Source organism: Oncorhynchus gorbuscha, linkage group LG05 (genome assembly GCF_021184085.1).
Source record: "Oncorhynchus gorbuscha isolate QuinsamMale2020 ecotype Even-year linkage group LG05, OgorEven_v1.0, whole genome shotgun sequence".
NCBI classification, from domain to species: domain Eukaryota; kingdom Metazoa; phylum Chordata; class Actinopteri; order Salmoniformes; family Salmonidae; genus Oncorhynchus; species Oncorhynchus gorbuscha.
The window spans coordinates 83,590,366-83,615,715 of record NC_060177.1 but is presented as its reverse complement, the minus strand read 5'-3'; the positions used below and the strand labels follow the sequence as shown (position 1 = coordinate 83,615,715).

Here is a 25,350-nt window from a genome sequence, read left to right as displayed (position 1 = left end):
TGTGATAATTAGGCTATGGGTATCAGATATTGTTATATCAGAATATGTTATTATACAATCCCCTTCGTATTTATTTGGACAGTGAAGCTAAAACTTTTAATTTGGACAAATTGCCGTGTGTAGCTTTAAGAGCAGGGGGCGTGTTATTATATGATGCCTTTTATTTGAATATACAGTAGTGGAGTCAGATTGCGTCTGATGTTTTTCTCTTTATCTGTGACTGACTAATGCAAGACATACAGTTAAATAACTAAGCAGCAAGCGTCTTGTCCTCGGGAATGAAAATAACACACTCAAAACGTTAATTTAGGAACCTTTTATTGGATCGTTCCTGTAAATAGTCAAGCATTCATTCAAACCAACTAGGGGATTGCGCTATTCAGAACCATGGATTTGCACATTCTGGATCACAGACTGCGAGTGACCAGTATTTGCAAAAATGGTCTGGTCAATTTCACTCACCCCCTCATCAAACTAATTTTCCTGCGGAACAGAGCAAGGTAAGGTTGTTTGCATGACGAGATTATTTTAGCTAATTTAAAACAGTCAGCGATCCTAAAACCAGCAACAACAACAAAAAAATAAGCAGTTGGCACTCGCTGATAGCAGGCATGCTTGCTAGCTAACGTTTGCTAGTTTGTTAATCCTGCCTCACATTCATCTGCTATTTAAATGTTATGATATACTGTAGTTAGCGACGCTATCCCGTTCAATTAAGGCCGTAATTGTGCATGTCATGCTATGTCGATGTAGCCAGCTGCACCCCTAAACAATGATTAAAACGTGGCCCAAATGTAACCAGACTATTTAATGTGGTGCACTGTTTATTGTACTTGCCGTCAATGAATGAGCACACCAGTCCAAAATGTAGTAGTGTTTAATGTTTCTATACTAATATCAGTCTTTCATTTGCTGAAACAGTAGCTCAGTAAATGTTTAGCTAGTATTTTGAAGAGTGATCATTAGAAAACCTAAAGTATGTTTAGTTGTTATAGGCCTATTGGTAACTATGCCAACAAACAAAACACGTATTCAGTGTTCAGATACAGGTGGTCTTTGGGCAGAGCAATTGTCTAGTCAACCCCACCTCACTTTCACTGTTTTCTATTCAGGTACTTGTCTGTTCTTACATGATATTATGATGATGAAAGCACTTTCCTTTCAATGGGACCTAATCACTTCCCCAAGACTTGTCATGGCAAAGGCAGCTCTCTGGAAATTCATCTTTAAAGAACCTGAATATAAAGCTTTTAAAGTGTCTGGAACGGATGGTGGCTGCAGTGGCAATTTTTAGTTAATCCCTGGAAATCCTGCCTTTGTTATGTAATTGTTTATGACTCGGCCTGTCCTGCATATGCATCAGCCGGAAGAAAGGCTTAAACATCTAGCAGTAACTATACAGGCTAGCAATATATTATATAGTAGTAGCCTATATAATTGTAGGCCTATGAATTCAGAGGTGGAAAGGAGGCTCAACATACACAGTAGGCCTACATAGTTTGGGAAGAAATGCCATCCATGACAAATTGGAGAAGGCTGTTTTTAAAAGGTGATTTTTATAGCTTAGACCCCACTTTGTGTCTAAGTCTAAGCAGCTCTACTGGCAATCTTCAAGGACTTGCTTATCATAAAGGGTTCACAGATCAATCCAGTAACATCAGTCTACCAGCTCAGGCGCCATACTCGTCTGACAAGCGTCACTGATGATAGAGTTGTCCTTGACTCCCCCCACCCACCCCCGACACTTCCTTCAGATGTGTAGAGACATGTACACACTGGATATGTTGCTCAATGAAAGCTTCTAAAGGTGTTAGTCACCCAAAGAGTTCCTCAGCTTCTCCCTCCAGTGAGTCATTAGTAGGTTATTCATTGTACCTGCTGGCCTATGGATACACTTCATGACAGGTCAGCTACTAGGGTTGAATCCAAAGAAAAGTCAGAATGAAGTAGAATTGCCCTGTCATGCAGTAACAGCTTAGGGACTTAGGCTGTTAACCTACATGGGTTTTGTCTCCCTTTGTTGTTGCTTTGTAGTTATGTCATATTCTGTTGTGTCCTGGTTGTTTTCCTGTTTTGGGGTAAGGATCAGGCCATGTGGAAAAATAATGGTTTAGACTGAATTGTTTTGAGTTACCATGAATACATTTCGGGAACATAACAACAACAACCCTAATATAAACAATGTTAAAAAACAAAACAATTTAGACCGCTTCACAATATAATTGGTTTTAGACTACAGATCTCCCTCTTGTAGGGTTCTGCAATACATTAGAATATAGGGCACAAAATCACTCAAAAGCAAACAACCATAGAAGGAATTTTCAGGATAGGCTACCTAACCAGTCAGCACAGTATAGGAGCAAGCAGATCTTGTAAGCTGTTTTCTTGTTACAGCTCTGTCTGACAGTTTCTTCAGTAGCACAATTCTCATTCCACAACAATCTATTGTAGAATATCTGTGTGAGTGTATTATTGAATCTTAAGTAGCCTACTCTAGTGTTCAGCAATAACCAGCTGGTAATGGTAACTTTATTGATCATCGCTCTCTCTCACCAAGTTTCTGGTTCTCCTTGTGTTATTCTTCTGCTGAAATAAGCACCGTCATCCTTCATGATAAGGGTTTGAAGGAAAGGTTAAGGAGAAGGATTATCTCTCTCTCAGCTGAATTTAGTGTCTGCTACAGTGTTAATCTGTAAGGCTGTGGTGGTGGTCAGGGATGCACACTCATACTGTATAATGTTAGCCAGTAGCCTATGTTGCTGCCTGCCCCCTGACCTCTGCAGCTTGCTGACGAGAGAGCATGGGTCGCAACTCTGAGCCAAAACTAATGTGGATTTCTTTTCTTCTCCATTTGCCTTCTACAGTAGGCAGTCAAGGGCCCTTGGTTAGCAGCAGGGGGAGAGCTGGGTAAACTTCATACATTGTTCATTCAAAGACACTGTGAAAGTGGAACGCCCATTAGGTCAGCCTCTAGCCAATCGCAAGTTTAGACACATACACCATGTTCATCCAGAGTTGGTGGGAGATGGTCCATAACACAGAACGCCATCACGGCTCACAACCCTCACCTTTCCTCTGACGGAATGCCAGTTCTTTCCTCTGTATTGGTAAATAACATCATTTTGAGTGACATTTTTTTCAAGTCTCTCTCTTTCACTTGCTCTCTTGCCCTCACACCACAAAATAAATAAATTGTTTATCACCAATCATAAATGTGCTGACTGTGCCTTTGTTGCATCATGGAGACAGATGAGAATGGAATGGATGTTTACTTTTATCATCGAAGGCTGGAATAAATAATTAGAATGTTAAACCTCTGTGTCAGTGCCGCAGATGTTTTGTAGAAGCTTTTATAGAAAATATAGAATGACTAGCACAGAAACAGGAAACTATCCTAACCCAGCAACAGCGTCACGTGGATAGGAAGTTAAATACCCAGCTCCAAACCATTTTAAGAATGTGGCTGCATCAATTAGGCTACACTCTCCCTTTGGTAAAAAAAAAAATATGATCATTAAATATGATCATGAATAAGCTTTTAAATGTTTGCAGCCTTAACCAAGCAGACTGAGGGTTGCTACCTGTTAACACCATCCTCTCCTTCTTCTAGCAGGCTTTACAATAACAAGTCGGAAATCTAGCAGTAAATTCCGAGGTTGAGCATGAAGCAAACTTTCACTGGCCTCGTTCATGCACTGACTGGGCTACCTAGCAGTATGTAGCTGTAGAGCCGGACAGGGTGAGAGGTCAACAGGAAGGGCTGACTGTGAGGTGACAGTAGACAATGGTCTGCTGAGTTAGCTCGCTGCCTTGCTTGCTCTACAGACGGCTGGGTGGAGCTATGTATTTTGTCCCCTCTCACTGGTTGTGTCCGAAATGGCTCCCTATTCCCTAATGTATGATGTGCAGTACACTACTCTGTAGGGAATAGGGTGCCATTTTGGATGCACACCTCTCTCTGGATTGATTGCCCTGTCTCATGAAACCAGCGGATTACGTTTTGCTGAGTAGGACCCCGTACAGGATTCTAGTGTTATACAGATGGGGGGGATTGCCATGGGGGGGGGGGTTCTAATGCCAGCAGAGAGGGATGTTGCTGTCTGTTGCTGAGGCAGAATAACAGTGAAGGGGAAGGTGTTGCACTGTTTAATCATCCAGAAGATTGGTCTGACTCTAACTCTGCATCTGTGACAACGACCATAGGAGTTGACTATACAAGTCTACAGAACCAACTGATCTGGGGCCAGGCTATTTCCTCTTCGGTTTTGCAGCAACCTTGCAAGGGAGGGAGGCGTGGTCTTGAATGAGCCACATACTGTATGTTTATGCTGAATGGACTTCCTGTTCTTTCACTCCTCTCCTGCAAAACTTCTACTTTGTATTATGCATAGTCCTCGTGAACTACTCTCTTCTGCTGGCCAGGGGGCATTCTGCCACAAAGACAACATTGAGGACAGAGTGTCTCCAAAACTCCTCTGTCTCTCTGAGATCAAAGTATTTTGGGTTCGGGCCTGAAATAATGAAGCCAGTCGGAGTCCCCGCTTACCCCAATGTACCCAGTGTCCCCCACTGCTAGGCAGCACAGCATTGGGCCTAATGAATGGGGCCCTCGAAAGAAGGACCATCCTGCCGTCCCATCTCAGAATGGCCCGGTTTGGCTCTGCTCTCTCTAGGATTAAAAAACACAGTGGGTGATTGAAGCAAAGCAGAGCCTTGTTCGATTGGGTGCACACATTGTGAGCAGACCAGGCATGCTGGGGGAATATTGGCACAGTGAAGACTAGAGTTTGGTGCTTGGCCAGAGGGCACTAGGTTTAAATCACCCCTAACACACACACACCATCGCCATACTACACAGTAACACTCATAGTGGCAACATGTTTTAGTTTGTTCTGAAAATGGTGGTCTAATCTTCTCTCTCCCTTTCTCTCAGATGCAAGTTCTTCAGTCTGACAGAGACCCCAGAGAACTACACTGTTGTCCTGGATGAAGAGGGATTTAAAGGTAAATGACTCCTCCTTTGTATCAACCAGAGATGCACCACTTAACAAACCTCCACCCCCAGCCTATTCTCCATCACACTCCCTTAACATCCTGAAGTCAACAGCTTCAACGTCCCATGGTTTTTTATGGCTGATACTCTTTTTCTTTGAAGGTATTTTATTCCCAATGTCTGTATCTCACAGATGTAGTTGACATTACAGGCATATATTGCCTCCAGGCCTCTATCTTTCTGTCTATTTTAAGAGGTGAAAGCTGGTGCAGAGAATCCACAAGGGGCTGCTTCTGACGAATGATTCCAACCAGAACAGTTCCCCTTTTTGAAGGGGAATAGATGTATAGATAGAGAGAAGCAGAGCCTTGCAACACAATTAGACCCAACGAAATCATGAGAAAACAAAAAGAGAATTACTTAACTATTTGCACATCATTACAACACTATATAGACATGTCATTTGAAATGTCGTTATGCTTTTGGATCTTTTGTAAGTGTAATGTTTACTGTTGATTTTTGAGAGTGAGATCAGAGTCCTGGCACTGCTGTGAATAAATACCATTCGTTTGCCAGCCTGAAAGTGTTGTTTTTCTTCATCCCTTGAAGCAATTGAAGTTCACTTCACATATTTTTAATTCAAACCAGGCTCATCCCTGAGAACACTGAATTGTTGCATGACAGTGCTCTTCTTATGTGGAATTCAATGGGCTCTATAGCAACTCATATAAAAACACATTGCTATATAAGATTAAATAACATAGCAACAAAATACACTGAACAAAAATATAAAGTGTTGGTCCCATATTTCATGAGCTGAAATAAAAGATACCAGAAATGTTCCAAACACACAAAAAGCTTAATTCTGTCATTGTGTGCACAAATGTGTTTACATCCCTGTCAGTGAGCATTTCTCCTTTGCCAAGATAACCCATCTACCTGACAGGTGTGACATATATAAAGATCAGTACACAATTCCTGGAAGCTGAAAATGTCCCAGTTCTTCCACGGCCTGCATACTCACCAGACATGTCACCAATTGAGCTTGTTTGGGATGCTCTGGATCGACATACGACAGCGTGTTCCAGTTCCCGACAATATCCAGCAACTTCGCACAGCCATTGAAGAGGAGTGGGACAACATTCCACAGGCCACAATCAACTGCCTGATCAACTCTAAGCAAAGGAGATGTGTCATGCTGCATGAGGCAAATGTTGGTCACACCAGATACTGAATCATATCCCTACTTTTTTTGGTATCTGTGACCAACCGATGCATATCTGTATTCCCAGTCATGTGAAATCCATAGATTAGGGCTTAATGAATTTATTTAAATTGACTGATCTCCTTATATGAACTGTAACTCAGTAAAATCTTTGAAATTGTTCCAGGTTGCGTTTATTTCAATTTATTTCGGTAAACAAACATTGATTTGTTAAATCCAGTACAATGCATCTGCTAGTGTATTTCACTGTATTACAAAAGGTGATTGTGCACATCTCCTTATACAACCCAATATCCGAGTGCACTTTCCTCCAAGTTCCTATACTTCCTGTATAAATCAAATATTACATTAAAAGTTTGAGAGCTCACACCTGCTTCCCAAGTAGCTGCTGGGCTATCTGCTGTTGATGGCCTGTTTGGGGAAGGGGTGATCAGTGTCCTGTCTGGGTCAGTTATGGCCCTCTAGATCCTGTAAGGAATAGTGTTTCCCTGCCCCGTGCCCATCCTGTGTGAATAGACTGATGCAACCAGAGCGGAGAGTGAGAGGAGGACCTGGTTGAACCCTCCTTGACCCCTTCTCAGACCATAAACACACACACGCTGTTAAGAAGTCTAGCGATAGAAGTACTGCACCAGAATCAGCTTACTCTCCCCAAATCTTAGACTGACCTTAGATCAGTCTCTGGGGGCACTTCATCCTACTATCAACATACTGTAGGGACCATAGTGGGGAGGGTGGAGAGTGGATGATGCCATTATTTACGCCCCCCCTCCCTCCGAAGGAAGTAGGAAGTGGATGGCAGTGGGGGTGGGGTCCAATCAGAGGAAATTACTTAAAATAGCTGTGTAGACATAAGGTCAGGTTTGGAAAGTAGCAACTTTAAAAAATTCAAACATTTAAGGGGTGGATCAGCTTAATATCGTGGAAAGAATATTGGTTCCATCAATGTAATTGTCTGCATCATTTCCAATCCCCCATATATTTCTTTGGTAAATATATATATCCATACACGCATGCATACATATACACATATATACACACACATACCTATATAGACATACATACTTTTTAAAAGAATATACCTTTATTATTATTCCCTGCAAACCCTTCCGCCAATCCCCCAATTGGACTAAACTAATAAACACTTCTGCTTTTGCCTTCAATTTATACATCTTATACAAATTTTACAGACACAGTCTACTTTACAATAGTAATTTTTTGTTTGTTTTTAGTCTTCCTCTATTTCTGATGTCCATCCAGTTTGATTTCTATTTGTAACTGTGCCATTTCACAAACGTTCTGAACCTACATACATTTTACAGACCTGTATGTTTTACATGGTTTATCTTGTTATTAGTCCCACCCTTCAGCTCCATTCAACCTCTCCCATCTATCTCTCAACATCATCCATTTTGGATTTCTACTTGCCATATATTTTTCAACTGTGCTGTGATGCTTCAGAAAAGTACTGAACCTTTTCTATTCTCATAGCTTCTACCGATTGTAAATTAAAAAATAAAACATTTGCTAAAATAATTATGATATTAATGATTGATTGACTATGATTTTTCAAATCACCCAGTATTGCTATTCGCATCGTTAGTTCTAGTCAAATGTTACAATTCTTCAGCCATTCCTGGACCTGTGACCAAAAATGAGCTACATATGGACAGTACCAAATAAATGATCTAATAATTCTGCCTCCTCACAGCAGAATCTGCAGAGCTGGGAAGATTGTATCCCCCATATATATAACATTCTATTGGTTGCAAGATTTTTTTATAGTAATTTAAATAGAAAAATGTGAAGTTTTGCATCCGGCGTTGTTCTGCATATCAATTCATAAACCATGTGCCATGGAATGGGTACATCCAACATCTCTTCACAACTATTTTGCAATTTATATGGCACAGCTGTCAGTGTTTTGGTGCTTAAATGAAATTGGTATATGTTTTTATTCATCACACTTTTCTTTAACCATTTATGTTCTTTAATACAGGGCCGACATACAAGTTCTTTACTTTTTGTGCTGCAATTAATTAACTAGTGCTGCAATTAATTGGTTGTAATTTTGGGTAGATCAGACATTTCCATGTCTGTGTTTGCTGCATGTGTGACAACTCCACCAGTCCTATTTATGATATCATTCCCAAAAATGATACCTTTTAAAAAAAAATATTTGAAAAATAGTTTTTTTAATCAATTAGTATATTTGAATTTAACCACAATATTTGTTGTATTATTCGTTCTGTCTTTTCAGGTGGATTAAACTGAAATTGCAACCAACTTTCTAAGGCTTGTTTAAAAAATAAAGATATTTTGGAGATTATTTCATTTTCAAACAAACGAAAGTGGGCCGGTGTAATGTGAATAAAGGGGAAAATGCCCTACTTAAACATTGGTAGAAATGTCTCATCCTATTTACTAGAGAACCAGTTTGGACTCAATATAACTTTTGTGTGACTGATTCCTTTAGTGAGAGGTTTGATGCTTTAATATTTAATGATTTCTGCCCTCCGAATTCATATTCATTATATAATTAGGCCCTTTTAATTTAATCTGGCTTGCCGTTCCAAATAAAATTGAATACTTTATGTTCATATAATTTAAAAAGCAGGAAAGTAGCAACTTTGCATTGGGCCTGTATGTACGATTGCTTTTAGAAAGAAGGCCTAACTTAGCTGTGGGTTTTCTGTTCAATACAGTATAGACTACTAGTGGATAGTCTTTGTTTGAGTGAAGTGGTGTGTGTTCTGACATTACCTACCACCCCCCCCCTTCTCCCCCCTGCAGAGTTGCAGCCCTCAGAGCATCTACTGGTCGAAAGTTCTGTGTGGCTGCCACTCAACGTGGTCTCCAACGGCAACTCCTCCAGCAGCTCGCAGGCGGTGGGCGTGACCAAAATCGCTAAGTCTGTCATCGCCCCATTGGCCCAGCAGCACGTGTCAGTCTTCATGCTCTCGACCTATCAGACGGACTTCATCCTGGTGAGTCCCCTGTCTCTGTGACCCCTCCAGTTATTACCTGCTGGGGCTTATTGAGTTGTCTGATGTGATTCTTTATCATTGTTTTTCAACGTAATAGGTCTACATTTCTCTCTGAACATTCTGTAACGTTACTCCCTCCTAACCGTGCCACTGGTACCTAACCATTACAACAGTTGCTAAGCAATAGCCATAGGCGTCATGCCCATAGGGGGCACAAGGGCACAGATTTGTCCTAATTGTTCAGATTTTAAATGAATTACTGAACTTCCATTTTAAGCCCACGTTTTATCATTATTTATAAAAAAGGAGGGGGCACACTCACTGGACCAAGTAAAGTGTACCCCCCCCCCCCCTATTTTCCCAAGTAAGTGGTTCCTTCCAAGGTGCGCCACAGAGCAAAGACACACAGGGTTTGATCTGCCTATAGCTGCCCGTGATGTGCAGGACTCTCAGGAGGTATGCTTGTAAATTAATTTGATCAAGCTATGTAGCCTACTGATTCCTTCTTGATGAGTAAATCATTAAAAAAACAAACATTTATTGGTTCTCTCTAATACCTCATAACTAGCCACCAAGCCATTTTAGGCTATTAATCAAGTTTGTGTAGCTTGTCTAATTATCTTAGCTGGCATGCCTGCTGACAAGATTGCTAGACTTTAGAAAAGCAAGCAATAACTATATACTGAATAAGACTCACATTCCTTTCAATATTTTACCCAGATTTTAGCAGAGATGCAGATAAGCATATTTGGTTCCTTTAAAAAAGAACCATCAGTCAGGAGGATACAGACAGCTCAAGAGGTATGCTTTAATATGCAGAAAAATAAACAGACTTATTACATAGAATTAAGCATAATGATTATGGCTCTATTGCAGGGATAAGTTGTTTCAGGTGTTTGAAAAAATGCTAAATTCTCAAACTCAAATCTGCCATCCTCACTTACTTTGTGTCCCCTCAAATCCTTGTCAAAAAGAGCATTTTACAAAATGGTGGGAGCAGTGGGTCAAAGTGTTGCATGTTACGGAAGACGCCGATGATAAGGTGTGATGAAGTAGGTATAGCTTTGCAATGCAGTTGGATTTGTCCCACTCCAAACGTAAGATAAATGTTATAAGTACAAATAGGCCACGAGTCCATTTGAAGTAATATAAGTGACTACAATGTAGCTTTTTAAAAATTCTCTCTCTCAATGTCACTGACTGTCAGCCCGTATGTTGTCCGCTCACTGTAGGTGAGGGAGAAGGACCTGGTTGTAGTTATTAATAGTGTCTTACTGTAGGTGAGGGAGAAGGACCTGGTTATAGTGATTAATAGTGTCTTACTGTAGGTGAGGGAGAAGGACCTGGTTGTAGTTATTAATAGTGTCTTACTGTATGTGAGTGAGAAGGACCTGGTTGTAGTTATTAATAGTGTCTTACTGTAGGTGAGGGAGAAGGACATGGTTATAGTTATTAATAGTGTCTTACTGTAGGTGAGGGAGAAGGACCTGGTTGTAGTTATTAATAGTGTCTTACTGTAGGTGAGGGAGAAGGACCTGGCTGTAGTTATTAATAGTGTCTTACTGTAGGTGAGGGAGAAGGACCTGGTTGTAGTTATTAATAGTGTCTTACTGTAGGTGAGGGAGAAGGACCTGGTTGTAGTTATTAATAGTGTCTTACTGTAGGTGAGGGAGAAGGACCTGGTTGTAGTTATTAATAGTGTCTTACTGTAGGTGAGGGAGAAGGACCTGGTTGTAGTTATTAATAGTGTCTTACTGTAGGTGAGGGAGAAGGACCTGGTTGTAGTTATTAATAGTGTCTTACTGTAGGGGAGGGAGAAGGACCTGGTTATAGTTATTAATAGTGTCTTACTGTAGGTGAGGGAGAAGGACCTGGTTGTAGTTATTAATAGTGTCTTACTGTAGGGGAGGGAGAAGGACCTGGTTGTAGTTATTAATAGTGTCTTACTGTAGGTGAGGGAGAAGGACCTGGTTATAGTTATTAATAGTGTCTTACTGTAGGTGAGGGAGAAGGACCTGGTTGTAGTTATTAATAGTGTCTTACTGTAGGTGAGGGAGAAGGACCTGGTTGTAGTTATTAATAGTGTCTTACTGTAAGTGAGGGAGAAGGACCTGGTTATAGTTATTAATAGTGTCTTACTGTAGGTGAGGGAGAAGGACCTGGTTGTAGTTATTAATAGTGTCTTACTGTAGGTGAGGGAGAAGGACCTGGTTATAGTTATTAATAGTGTCTTACTGTAGGTGAGGGAGAAGGACCTGGTTGTAGTTATTAATAGTGTCTTACTGTAGGTGAGGGAGAAGGACCTGGTTGTAGTTATTAATAGTGTCTTACTGTAGGTGAGGGAGAAGCACCTGGTTGTAGTTATTAATAGTGTCTTACTGTAGGTGAGGGAGAAGGACCTGGTTGTAGTTATTAATAGTGTCTTACTGTAGGTGAGGGAGAAGGACCTGGTTGTAGTTATTAATAGTGTCTTACTGTAGGTGAGGGAGAAGGACCTGGTTATAGTTATTAATAGTGTCTTACTGTAGGGGAGGGAGAAGGACCTGGTTGTAGTTATTAATAGTGTCTTACTGTAGGTGAGGGAGAAGGACCTGGTTATAGTTATTAATAGTGTCTTACTGTAGGTGAGGGAGAAGGACCTGGTTATAGTTATTAATAGTGTCTTACTGTAGGTGAGGGAGAAGGACCTGGTTATAGTTATTAATAGTGTCTTACTGTAGGTGAGGGAGAAGGACCTGGTTATAGTTATTAATAGTGTCTTACTGTAGGTGAGGGAGAAGGACCTGGTTGTAGTTATTAATAGTGTCTTACTGTAGGTGAGGGAGAAGGACCTGGTTGTAGTTATTAATAGTGTCTTACTGTAGGTGAGGGAGAAGGACCTGGTTGTAGTTATTAATAGTGTCTTACTGTAGGTGAGGGAGAAGGACCTGGTTGTAGTTATTAATAGTGTCTTACTGTAGGTGAGGGAGAAGGACCTGGTTATAGTTATTAATAGTGTCTTACTGTAGGTGAGGGAGAAGGACCTGGTTGTAGTTATTAATAGTGTCTTACTGTAGGTGAGGGAGAAGGACCTGGTTGTAGTTATTAATAGTGTCTTACTGTAGGTGAGGGAGAAGGACCTGGTTATAGTTATTAATAGTGTCTTACTGTAGGGGAGGGAGAAGGACCTGGTTGTAGTTATTAATAGTGTCTTACTGTAGGTGAGGGAGAAGGACCTGGTTATAGTTATTAATAGTGTCTTACTGTAGGGGAGGGAGAAGGACCTGGTTATAGTTATTAATAGTGTCTTACTGTAGGTGAGGGAGAAGGACCTGGTTGTAGTTATTAATAGTGTCTTACTGTAGGTGAGGGAGAAGGACCTGGTTGTAGTTATTAATAGTGTCTTACTGTAGGTGATGGAGAAGGACCTGGTTGTAGTTATTAATAGTGTCTTACTGTAGGTGAGGGAGAAGGACCTGGTTGTAGTTATTAATAGTGTCTTACTGTAGGTGAGGGAGAAGGACCTGGTTGTAGTTATTAATAGTGTCTTACTGTAGGTGAGGGAGAAGGACCTGGTTGTAGTTATGGTTATAGTTATTAATAGTGTCTTACTGTAGGTGAGGGAGAAGGACCTGGTTATAGTTATTAATAGTGTCTTACTGTAGGTGAGGGAGAAGGACCTGGTTGTAGTTATTAATAGTGTCATACTGTAGGTGAGGGAGAAGGACCTGGTTGTAGTTATTAATAGTGTCTTACTGTAGGTGAGGGAGAAGGACCTGGTTATAGTTATTAATATTGTCTTACTGTAGGTGAGGGAGAAGGACCTGGTTGTAGTTATTAATAGTGTCTTACTGTAGGTGAGGGAGAAGGACCTGGTTATAGTTATTAATAGTGTCTTACTGTAGGTGAGGGAGAAGGACCTGGTTATAGTTATTAATAGTGTCTTACTGTAGGTGAGGGAGAAGGACCTGGTTATAGTTATTAATAGTGTCTTACTGTAGGTGAGGGAGAAGGACCTGGTTATAGTTATTAATAGTGTCTTACTGTAGGTGAGGGAGAAGGACCTGGTTATAGTTATTAATAGTGTCTTACTGTAGGTTATTAATAGTGTCTTACTGTAGGTGAGGGAGAAGGACCTGGTTATAGTTATTAATAGTGTCTTACTGTAGGTGAGGGAGAAGGACCTGGTTGTAGTTATTAATAGTGTCTTACTGTAGGTGAGGGAGAAGGACCTGGTTGTAGTTATTAATAGTGTCTTACTGTAGGTGAGGGAGAAGCACCTGGTTGTAGTTATTAATAGTGTCTTACTGTAGGTGAGGGAGAAGGACCTGGTTGTAGTTATTAATAGTGTCTTACTGTAGGTGAGGGAGAAGGACCTGGTTGTAGTTATTAATAGTGTCTTACTGTAGGTGAGGGAGAAGGACCTGGTTATAGTTATTAATAGTGTCTTACTGTAGGGGAGGGAGAAGGACCTGGTTGTAGTTATTAATAGTGTCTTACTGTAGGTGAGGGAGAAGGACCTGGTTATAGTTATTAATAGTGTCTTACTGTAGATGAGGGAGAAGGACCTGGTTGTAGTTATTAATAGTGTCTTACTGTAGGTGAGGGAGAAGCACCTGGTTGTAGTTATTAATAGTGTCTTACTGTAGGTGAGGGAGAAGGACCTGGTTGTAGTTATTAATAGTGTCTTACTGTAGGTGAGGGAGAAGGACCTGGTTGTAGTTATTAATAGTGTCTTACTGTAGGTGAGGGAGAAGGACCTGGTTATAGTTATTAATAGTGTCTTACTGTAGGTGAGGGAGAAGGACCTGGTTGTAGTTATTAATAGTGTCTTACTGTAGGTGAGGGAGAAGGACCTGGTTATAGTTATTAATAGTGTCTTACTGTAGGTGAGGGAGAAGGACCTGGTTGTAGTTATTAATAGTGTCTTACTGTAGGTGAGGGAGAAAGACCTGGTTGTAGTTATTAATAGTGTCTTACTGTAGGTGAGGGAGAAGGACCTGGTTATAGTTATTAATAGTGTCTTACTGTAGGTGAGGGAGAAGGACCTGGTTATAGTTATTAATAGTGTCTTACTGTAGGTGAGGGAGAAGGACCTGGTTGTAGTTATTAATAGTGTCTTACTGTAGGTGAGGGAGAAGGACCTGGTTGTAGTTATTAATAGTGTCTTACTGTAGGTGAGGGAGAAGGACCTGGTTATAGTTATTAATAGTGTCTTACTGTAGGTGAGGGAGAAGGACCTGGTTGTAGTTATTAATAGTGTCTTACTGTAGGTGAGGGAGAAGGACCTGGTTGTAGTTATTAATAGTGTCTTACTGTAGGTGAGGGAGAAGGACCTGGTTGTAGTTATTAATAGTGTCTTACTGTAGGTGAGGGAGAAGGACCTGGTTGTAGTTATTAATAGTGTCTTACTGTAGGTGAGGGAGAAGGACCTGGTTGTAGTTATTAATAGTGTCTTACTGTAGGTGAGGGAGAAGGACCTGGTTATAGTTATTAATAGTGTCTTACTGTAGGTGAGGGAGAAGGACCTGGTTGTAGTTATTAAGGGTGTCTTACTGTAGGTGAGGGAGAAGGACCTGGTTATAGTTATTAATAGTGTCTTACTGTAGGTGAGGGAGAAGGACCTGGTTGTAGTTATTAATAGTGTCTTACTGTAGGTGAGGGAGAAGGACCTGGTTGTAGTTATTTGTAGTGTCTTACTGTAGGTGAGGGAGAAGGACCTGGTTGTAGTTATTAATAGTGTCTTACTGTAGGTGAGGGAGAAGGACCTGGTTGTAGTTATTAATAGTGTCTTACTGTAGGTGAGGGAGAAGGACCTGGCTGTCGTTATTAACACACTGGAGGAGGAGTTCAACATCTACAGAGAGGTGGGGGGAGAGTACTCTGCTGTTCTCAGCCAAGATGTCCACAATGGCTTCCAGAAGAACGGCAAAGAAGGTACGTCGCAGCAGAGAGAGGGGGGGGGGGCTGAATGTATTGGAGGGAGTCACAGAAAGGGACAGCCATAGAGAAACGGTAATATCAGTCTGTGCTCTTTTTTAAGGGAACTATGGGTAACAGAATAGCCATGTTTTACAATAATATCCCCCCATATGATAAAGTGAAAACATGCTTGTACTCTATAACACTACTTCTCACTGTCCCAGTGCTATAGGTTATTTCAGGTTGGGTTCAGGTTCTAAACTATTATTCCCCTTTCTGTTTCATATCCAGCCCCCCAGCTGACAGTGCACCCTTTGCTGATACCTCAGAACCAGTTCTGTGTGATGAGTCTGGACCCAGACACTCTGCCTGCCATCGCAACAACACTCATCGACGTTCTCTTCTACTCCAACAGGTGAGCTCTGCTCCGCTCAAAGCCCTTGTCCCTTTTATCAGAGTTGTTGCCTTACCAGTTCAAGTCAATATGGCTGTAGTGTGAAATCCTTACTTAGGGTAATGGTTCCGCCATATTTTTGTTTAAAAAAAAACTTGTTTTAATAAGTGGTCTTATTCTGAGTCTGTGGTGTAAAATGATTTTCTTCCTCAGTCCTAAAGAGGGCGCTCTTCCCAGCCAGGACCTGGACTGTATCAAGTTCTTTTCCTTCTCTCTGATCGATGGCTACGTCTCTCTGGTCATGGACACAGAGGCACAAAGACAGTAAGACTCATCTCCTCGTACCTCTCTTACCCCTCTTACATCAAAGTTTCACTTTGTGGGTGGCCTATCGATTAGAGCGTTGGGCCAGTAACCAAAAGGTTGCTAGTTAGAATCCTTGAGTCAAGACGGTAAAACATTTCTGTGCCCTTCAGCAAAGCACTTCACCCTAATTGCTCCAGGGTCCCCATTGATAATGGCTGACCCTGGCCGTGACTCCACTCTCTGAGGGTCTTAAGATATGGAAAAACCACACTCCCCCTATCTCAATTTCACACATGCGTATAATACACACAAGAAATAGGACATATAAGCACCCACCTAATTATTATTTTAAATATTTTTTTTCTTAGCAGTCAAACTGCCGACGTGTTCACACAATGCAGAGTTTGAGAAGACTAAAAATTAGACTACCAATGGTCAATAGCTAATTGTAAGTAGAAGTTGGGTTTCAGTTCAACATCTGTCTGTGGAATGTCACTCCTGAACTCAGAGCAACGTGTTCTACGTGGGCCACGTTTTCATTGGTCTGTACATTGAGTCTGGAGTGGGATACTTGTTATTTGGCCATTGGCCAAGTTGTCCTGCAAGGACTTCTGATTGGTCAACCCCAGGCTAGGGTGGGGGGTTATAAGTGGCATCCTGTCCTTTGTTCTGGGGGGAAATGCTGAGGACAGGGGGAGACTGAACATCTGACTCCCACCATAACATTTTGATTTGTCCTCTCTGAATAAACCTATTTTTCTCCCCCTGATTTGCTTTGGAGTTTAGACGTAAGTGTCACGTGTAAACAACATGTTATGTGTCAGTTTACTATTTCATATCAGACAATGAACATGAAATGTCCATCTTATACAATGAAATAAATCTTATAAGACAACCTAATGCTTAGCATGACTGTAATATAATACATTTAGCTAAAATAGGCATATCACAAAGAACAATAACAACTTATTTTATGGTATAAAAAAAAAAGATTAGGCTAGTTAATGTGCAGCCGGCACTCCTGGATCTGGACCTAAAGTGACATCGCAAAGTATTCAGACCCTTTTTTGTTATTATTCCACATTTTGTTACATTACAGCCTCATTTTAAAATGGATTACTTAAAAAAAAAAATATCTAGTTTACCTGACAGTGCAGTCGCTTTTCTCCAGTTTACCTCACAGTGCTGCAGCTTTTCTCCAGTTTACCTCACAGTGCTGCAGCTTTTCTCCAGTTTACCTCACAGTGCTGCAGCTTTTCTCCAGTTTACCTGACAGTGCAGCAGCTTTTCTCCAGTTTACCTGACAGTGCAGCAGCTTTTCTCCAGTTTACCTCACAGTGCAGCAGCTTTTCTCCAGTTTACCTGACAGTGCAGCAGCTTTTCTCCAGTTTACCTCACAGTGCAGCAGCTTTTCTCCAGTTTACCTGACAGTGCAGCAGCTTTTCTCCAGTTTACCTGACAGTGCAGAAGCTTTTCTCCAGTTTACCTGACAGTGCAGCAGCTTTTCTCCAGTTTACCTCACAGTGCTGCAGCTTTTCTCCAGTTTACCTGACAGTGCAGCAGCTTTTCTCCAGTTTACCTGACAGTGCAGCAGCTTTTCTCCAGTTTACCTCACAGTGCTGCAGCTTTTCTCCAGTTTACCTGACAGTGCAGCAGCTTTTCTCCAGTTTACCTGACAGTGCAGCAGCTTTTCTCCAGTTTACCTGACAGTGCAGCCACTTTTCTCCAGTTTACCTCACAGTGCAGCAGCTTTTCTCCAGTTTACCTGACAGTGCAGCCACTTTTCTCCAGTTTACCTCACAGTGCAGCAGCTTTTCTCCAGTTTACCTGACAGCGCTGCAGCTTTTCTCCAGTTTACCTCACAGTGCAGCCGCTTTTCTCCAGTTTACCTGACAGTGCAGCAGCTTTTCTCCAGTTTACCTGACAGCGCTGCAGCTTTTCTCCAGTTTACCTCACAATGCAGCCGCTTTTCTCCAGTTTACCTGACAGTGCAGCAGCTTTTCTCCAGTTTACCTGACAGCGCTGCAGCTTTTCTCCAGTTTACCTGACAGCGCTGCAGCTTTTCTCCAGTTTACCTGACAGTGCAGCAGCTTTTCTCCAGTTTACCTGACAGCGCTGCAGCTTTTCTCCAGTTTACCTCACAGTGCAGCAGCTTTTCTCCAGTTTACCTGACAGCGCTGCAGCTTTTCTCCAGTTTACCTCACAGTGCAGCCGCTTTTCTCCAGTTTACCTGACAGCGCTGCAGCTTTTCTCCAGTTTACCTCACAGTGCCGCAGCTTTTCTCCAGTTTACCTGACAGTGCAGCAGCTTTCTTTTCCAGTGGGTTTTGTCTGTATTCCACCCTATCTAGTGTTTTATGAAATTGCAACTGTAGATTTCCTTGCTGAGCTCCTATGTGATAGGGTCGAGTCTCTAGATTACCTTGCTGAGCTCCTATGTGATAGGGTCGAGTCTCTACATTTACATTTACATTTAAGTCATTTAGCAGACGCTCTTATCCAGAGCGACTTACATGCTGAGCTCCTATGTGATAGGGTCGAGTCTCTAGATTTCCTTGCTGAGCTCCTATGTGATAGGGTCGAGTCTCTAGATTTCCTTGCTGAGCTCCTATGTGATAGGGTCGAGTCTCTACATTTACATTTACATTTAAGTCATTTAGCAGACGCTCTTATCCAGAGCGACTTACATGCTGAGCTCCTATGTGATAGGGTCGAGTCTCTAGATTTCCTTGCTGAGCTCCTATGTGATAGGGTCGAGTCTCTAGATTTCCTTGCTGAGCTCCTATGTGATAGGGTCGAGTCTCTAGATTTCCTTGCTGAGCTCCTATGTGATAGGGTCGAGTCTCTAGATTTCCTTGCTGAGAAATCTTATAAGACAACCCTATGCTTAGCATGACTGTAATATAGTACATTTCCATCTTAAAAACTCTCCTTCACCCTGGTGTGAAGGAGCGCAATGGCAGAACAGACCGTGTACAGGCTATTACATGCCAATGGAGTAACCTATACTCATAGATTTTTCACAACATCTAAATGGATTGGCTTCCCTTCTCCAAAACTCTCCCTACTGAACTAAGAAGTGAACAAACACACTATACAGTGCAAAGCCCACCTCATGATCTCCTGTCCTGCCTTCTAGTCCACACTGTTTTGATCTTCCATCAGCTAGGAGTTGTCCTTTGCGGAAGATCTGTGGTCACAATTCAAGTTTTAGGAAATCAAATGCATCATATTTTTTTACCAAGGCCAATTATTTTCCCATTTCGATCTTATATGACAACACTATGCTTGACATAAATTGTATCGGAAATTTTGCGCGGAAACCTGCTAGGTCCTAAAAGTCCTCGCCTCCAGTCCTAAAAGTCCTCGCCTCCAGTCCTAAAAGTCCTCGCCTCCAGTCCTAAAAGTCCTCGCCTCCAGTCCTAAAAGTCCTCGCCTCCAGTCCTAAAAGTCCTCGCCTCCAGTCCTAAAAGTCCTCGCCTCCAGTCCTAAAAGTCCTCGCCTCCAGTCCTAAAAGTCCTCACCTCCAGTCCTAAAAGTCCTCGCCTCCAGTCCTAAAAGTCCTCGCCTCCAGTCCTGAAAAAGAACTCGCCTCCAGTCCTAAAAGTCCTCGCCTCCAGTCCTAAAAGTTCGCCTCCGGTCCTAAAGTCCTCACCTCCAGTCCGAAAAGTCCTCGCCTCCAGTCCTAAAAGTCCTCGCCTCCAGTCCTAAAAGTCCTCGCCTCCAGTCCTTCATGTATCCAATTTTTGTTGACTAACAAATAGCCTACCAAATGGCATAAATTATCAGCAAAAACATATCAAAAGAACAATAGAAATGAAATGTTTCAAGTTGTCACATGCACAAGTACAGTGAAATGCCTTTCTTGCGAGCACTAAACATAACAATGCAGTAATCAATAACAATGTAATACAAAAAATAACATGAGGCCTAGTGCTTATTTGACTCTATGCACCTTGCTTTATTTGAAAGGACTTGACGATGGTTAGTTTGAGACTTAGAGGAAAACAGTGCAACGGGTAATGATAGGCCTACACAGTTGAAGACATGACGCACAGGCCCCAAGGACTATAAGCAGAGCAGCGAGGTTGATGGATACCTTCGAGACAGTGGATTGATGCATGTTGTATATATTACTATTGTTATTAAACCTTTGCCTGCAGTCCCATATAAGACATGTCAAACTCACAGAGGGCCGAGTGTCTGTGGGTTTACGCTCTTCCCTTGTACTTGATTGAGGAATTAAGGTCACTGGTTAGTAAGGAACTCTCCTCACCTGGTTGTCTGGGTCTGAATTGAAAGGAAAAAACAAAAACCAGCAGACACTAGGCCTTCCATTGAATGAGTTTGAAACCCCTGTTGAAAGAGGACACTTCTTTTGAGCCTAAAATAAAGAAAATAGAATAAAGAAATATGTAGACCCTCCCGTAGTTGAGACTTTACGGTATTATAATAGCACTATGGCTCCAGGCTATTTTTATCAAGAGTCAGGCGTCACACAGACGTTAGTCAGGCGTTCAATGGTAGGCAATAGCCAGATGGTGGTGCTGTTGCTCCTCCTGAATTCTGGCCTGTGATACCTGGCCTGTGATACTTGGTAGCAGCAATGATCAACACTGTGTGTGTGTGTCTGTGTGTATTCTAGGTTCCCTGCTGATCTTCTCTTCACAAGTTCCTCCAGGGAGCTGTGGAGGATGGTGCGCATTGGGGGACAGCCTCTGGGTTTCGGTAAACTACCTTTTAATCCATCCTCTGAAAGACCCACTATAAGTAGGTTAAGATCATGCCCAACTCTAACGTGGGTAGACTGATACTTATACTGATACTACCAATACTTCATTGTTAATCTCTCAATCTCTCTTCTCTTCTCCAGACGAGTGTGGCATTGTTGCCCAGATATCCCAGCCCTTAGCCGACAACGACATCTCAGCCTATTATATCAGCACCTTCAGCTTCGACCATGCCCTGGTGAGCAAGCCTTTAGCTGCTGATGTGACAGCCACTGGCACCCAGCTTTACACTACAGAACATGGAGTATAGAACTTTAGAAGAGGGTATGTTCTGATTCTGACCAACAGAAGGCACTGTTCACCCCTGGATAAAGGGTAGCGTGTAGTTTATTGACTGTGATAGTTATTTTATCCAAGAATACAGTAGCAGGTGTTTGCAACGGGGCTTATAAACATCACAAGAATGTCGGCGGCGCTATCAGATGACAGAATGAACGTTTGATTTGTCAGAGGAAGCTAAATCAACCGCTTCCTGTGGACTTTCCAGCTTTTGTTGGTCTGACGTGTCTTCTGCACTATCTGCATAGTTGACACCTGAATGACACTGATAGTTTGACGTGAGATACCTGACTGAGAGATAAGCTGTCAGAATACTTCTCATGCTGAAGACAATCAGATTATAAATGGAAAACCATCCACATTGCGGAACCTGACATATTGCTTCCGGACAAGCTAAACACCTTCTTCGCCCACTTAGAGGATAACACAGTGCCACCGACGCGGGCCGCTCCCGAGGACTGTAAGCTCTAGTTCTCCGTGGCCGACGTGAGTAAGACGTTTAAGCGTGTTAACCCCCTCAAGGCTGCCGGCCCAGATGGCATCCCTAGCCGCGTCCTCCGAGCATGTGCAGACCTGCTGGCTGGAGTGTTTACGGACATATTCAATCTCTCCCTATCACGGTCTGCTCTCCCCACTTGGTGGCACGTCCTGGGCACGTCCTTGTTATTGAATTCTGAGACGCATATTGAAGATGTTAGAAGAACTGTCCACATTTAACCGTCAACAAGATGAGTAGGCCTAACGAACATTAAAAGCACTAGCATATGTCAATCCACTCTCCTCCATTAGTACAAAAGTTGACCTATTCTAAAAGATGTCCTTCTGTGCAATTAATACATTTTCCAAATACACTCTGGGACAGTTGTGGGATGTGATAGATCCCAAATTAATACAAACACACACATTAAATAAAACACTTTTAAAAGCAATGTGGCTGATGCAACACGTTTAGCTTAAAATGTTGATAAACTATTAGGCTATTTCTTCATATTTATAAGTGCAGCAATGCGCACATAGCAGTTGGCTATAAGCGCAAATATTCAAAAATGCAATTAACTAATGACCATCAGCAGTATCAGAGCTTGAAGAAGCCTAGTTACCATGACTAAACGGTCACGTGGAATTTGACTGCGGTCATGACTGGTGACCTCCGGTGTGGCGGTAATACTGTCACCGTAACAGCCTCACTTCAGCACCATAGTACCCTCCAAGCTCATCATTAAGCTCGGGACCCCCAGTCTGAACCCTACCCTGTGCAACTGGGTCTTGGACTTCCTGATGGGCCGCCCCCCAGGTGGTTAAGGTCGGCAAAAACACCTCCACTATGCTGATCCTCAAGAATGTGTGCTCAGCCCCCTCCTGTACACCCTGTTCATCCATGACTGCGTGGCCACACACGCCTCCAACTCAACCATCCAGTTTCCAGACAACACAACAGCGGTAGCCTGATTACCAACAACGATGAGACAGCCTAGATGGAGGAGGTGAGAGCTTTGGCGGAGTGGTGCCAGGAAAATAACCTCTCCCTCAACGTCAACAAAATGAGGAGCTGATCTTGGACTTCAGGAGACAGCAGAGTGAGCTCGCCTCAATCCAAATGAAAGGACCACAGTAGAGAAGGGGAAATGCTTCAAGTTCCTTGTCGTACACATTGCTGACAATCTAAAATGGTCCACCCACGCAGACCGCGTGGTGAAGAAAGCGCAACAGCGCCTCTTCAACCTCAGGAGGCTGAAGAAATTTGTCTTAGCCCCTAAGACTCTCTTTACAGATGCACAATTGAGAGTGTCCTGTTTGACTGTATCACCGCCTGGTACAGCAACTGCACCATCGTAACCGCAGGGCTCTCCTGCGGGGTAACACGCTTGCCCTCCAGGACATCTACAGCACCCGGTGTCACAGGAGGGCCAAGAAGATCATCAAGAACCTCAGCCACCCGAGCCACAGTCTGTTCACCCCGCTATCATCCAGAAGGAGAGGTCAGTACAGCTGCATCAAAGCTGGGACCGAGAGAAGGAAAAACAGCTTCCAGCTTAAATAGTCATCACTAGCCAGCCTCCACCCAGTACCCTGCCCTGAACTTAGTCACTGTCACTAACAGGCTACCGCCTGGTAACTCAACTCTGCACCTTAGAGGCTAATGCCTATGTACATTGACATGGAACACTGGTCACTTTAATAATGGAACACTGCTCACTTTAATAATGGTTACATACTGTTTTTCCCATTTCATATGTACAGTTGAAGTCGGAAGTTTACATACACTTAGGTTGGAGTCATTAACTTGTTTTTCAACCACTCCAAAAATGTCTTGTTAACAAACTATAGTTTTGGCATGTCAGTTAGGACATCTACTTTGTGCATGACACACGTCATTTGTGGAATAGACAACAGTTGGCATGGGGTTTTAATCTATCAGCATTCAGGATTAGACCTGTTGTATAATGTTAGATATTACTGCACTGTTGGAGCTAGGAACACAAGCATTTCGCTGCACCCGCAATAACATCTGCTAAATATGTGTATGTGACCAATAACATTTAATAATAATAATATATGCCATTTAGCAGACGCTTTTATCCAAAGCGACTTACAGTCATGTATGCATACATTCTACGTATGGGTGGTCCCGGGAATCAAACCCACTACCCTGGCGTTACAAGCGCCATGCTCTACCAACTGAGCTACAGAAGGACCACATTTGATTTAAGATGCTGATGGAGTAGGAATTGGACCCATATTCCATTCTGTTCTCTTCTCCTGTTCTACTGTAGGTACCTGAAGAGGACATAGTGAGTGTGACTGAGATGCTCCGGCAGCACAGGAAAGAGCCAGCCTGCTGATGGCAATCTGGCGGCTTGGTCCATACTACACCCCTCTCCGTGTCCTGGGGCAGTACAGGTCTGAAGAGAGATGCGAACTCCGTGCCTAGACTAGCACTGCAGCGTGAGCAGTATTAACCATAAACTTTGTTGCCATGACCACCAAAAGCGCTTCAAGGAAGGGGTGTCTGAAGAGAGCCTCTTGTCTTCCCAGAATTCCCTGGGAGACGCATTGTTTGGAGGCTGCCAGGACCCCTGACCAATGGGACAAGGGGATTGGTGAACTGAAGTACTGTTGTGATGATGGTAACACTGTACTTAAGGCCTGCAGGTATAATGCATTATGATGCGGTTGTTTTCATTAGAAGACTTGTTATAGGCATATATAACCCCCCCATGTCTTGTTACCGTCTCATAAAGATCCTGACTAAATAACAGCCTTCGAGTCATAGCCCATGCCTTGTAATAACGCATTATAAAGGCTTGTACATGTTTATAACATGTAATAATGCATAATACCCGCAGTTTATAAAATGTAACCGTGATGGATTTTCTTATGCTACTTACCTGCTTGCCGCAGGGCACAAACATGTTACTATAAACAACACGGCTGTCTTCCAGTGGTGTTCATATCGTAATGCTGTGTCAGAACGCCACCCTTTGTGTCAAAGGTCAAGTTATTTCATGGTTGAGTGCATTATGTGAAGCACAACTTATGCATTGGTAAAACATCATTCTCCACTGGTGCTTTTCTTTTCCTTTTTTTTTCACCATATCTTCACAAATTGTACTTGTAGTAAGGCACATAAATGGGCTAATCGCACCCCAATAACTGAAGACGCTCAGTGATGTCAGCACAAGTCTTATTTTGGGCAATCACATTGGAGAAAAAAAGACACCCCCCAAAAAAAGTTTGAGGTGTATTGGTGGAAATTAGTGTTAATTGTTAAACATATCAGAATGATATTTTCTTGAAAAACATACGCAGGCAATACTAGGGGGAAAAAATAACATGCCATGATTTATCCAGGTTAAAGAGTAGCTTTATTCCGTGATGCAGTTTCAACATCAATATTTTTTTAAGGGTCAACATTTCTGTACTTTATTGTCTTATTCTTCAATTTTCTTTTTCAATTTGCACAATGAAGACATTTATTATTAAATAATGTATTGGTTCTGGACTTCATAATGGATACCTTGTCACCTCATTTTTCCCCCAGTTAACATTTGATTGTTAATTTACTTTTGTATGGATGAATTTACACTAAAATAGCTTAGATATGGGTTTGAGGCATTACACATGCTAAGTTATGCAATGTCTTCATGACAACTGTTGTGTTTCTTCAGTCTTGTTGAGTGGACTTGTAATCTATATTAGATGAGTGGGTGTGCATTTAAATGGGAGGAGAAAGTTCCACACTAAAACATGACATTTTTATAGAAATTCTAAGAAAATGTGACATTTCCTTTATTGGTTGTGGTTGAGACACTCGTATATTAGAGTTGATCAAGTCATCATAAGTGTCTCGTTCGCACACCAGCACAGAAGAACTCTTAACAGACTTACAATATGTTTGGTAAATATTTTTACTGTACTCTTACAACAACAGTTAACCATTTGTGACATACTTGGATTGTTAAAAGAATAACCTAC

At 42.1% G+C, this 25,350-nt stretch overlaps 1 protein-coding gene across 1 annotated transcript; it reads left to right on the top strand.

Annotated features, from left to right (window-relative positions):
• The first annotated feature begins 179 nt into the window (after positions 1-179).
• Positions 180-25,350, top strand: LOC124036584 (cytosolic arginine sensor for mTORC1 subunit 1-like). Its single transcript, XM_046351335.1, has 9 exons — positions 180-500; positions 4,934-5,004; positions 9,012-9,205; positions 14,986-15,121; positions 15,398-15,521; positions 15,714-15,824; positions 20,451-20,533; positions 20,679-20,773; positions 23,649-25,350. Exons 1-9 carry the CDS (start codon positions 388-390, stop codon positions 23,715-23,717), a joined length of 996 nt encoding a protein of 331 aa, XP_046207291.1. The 5' UTR covers positions 180-387; the 3' UTR covers positions 23,718-25,350.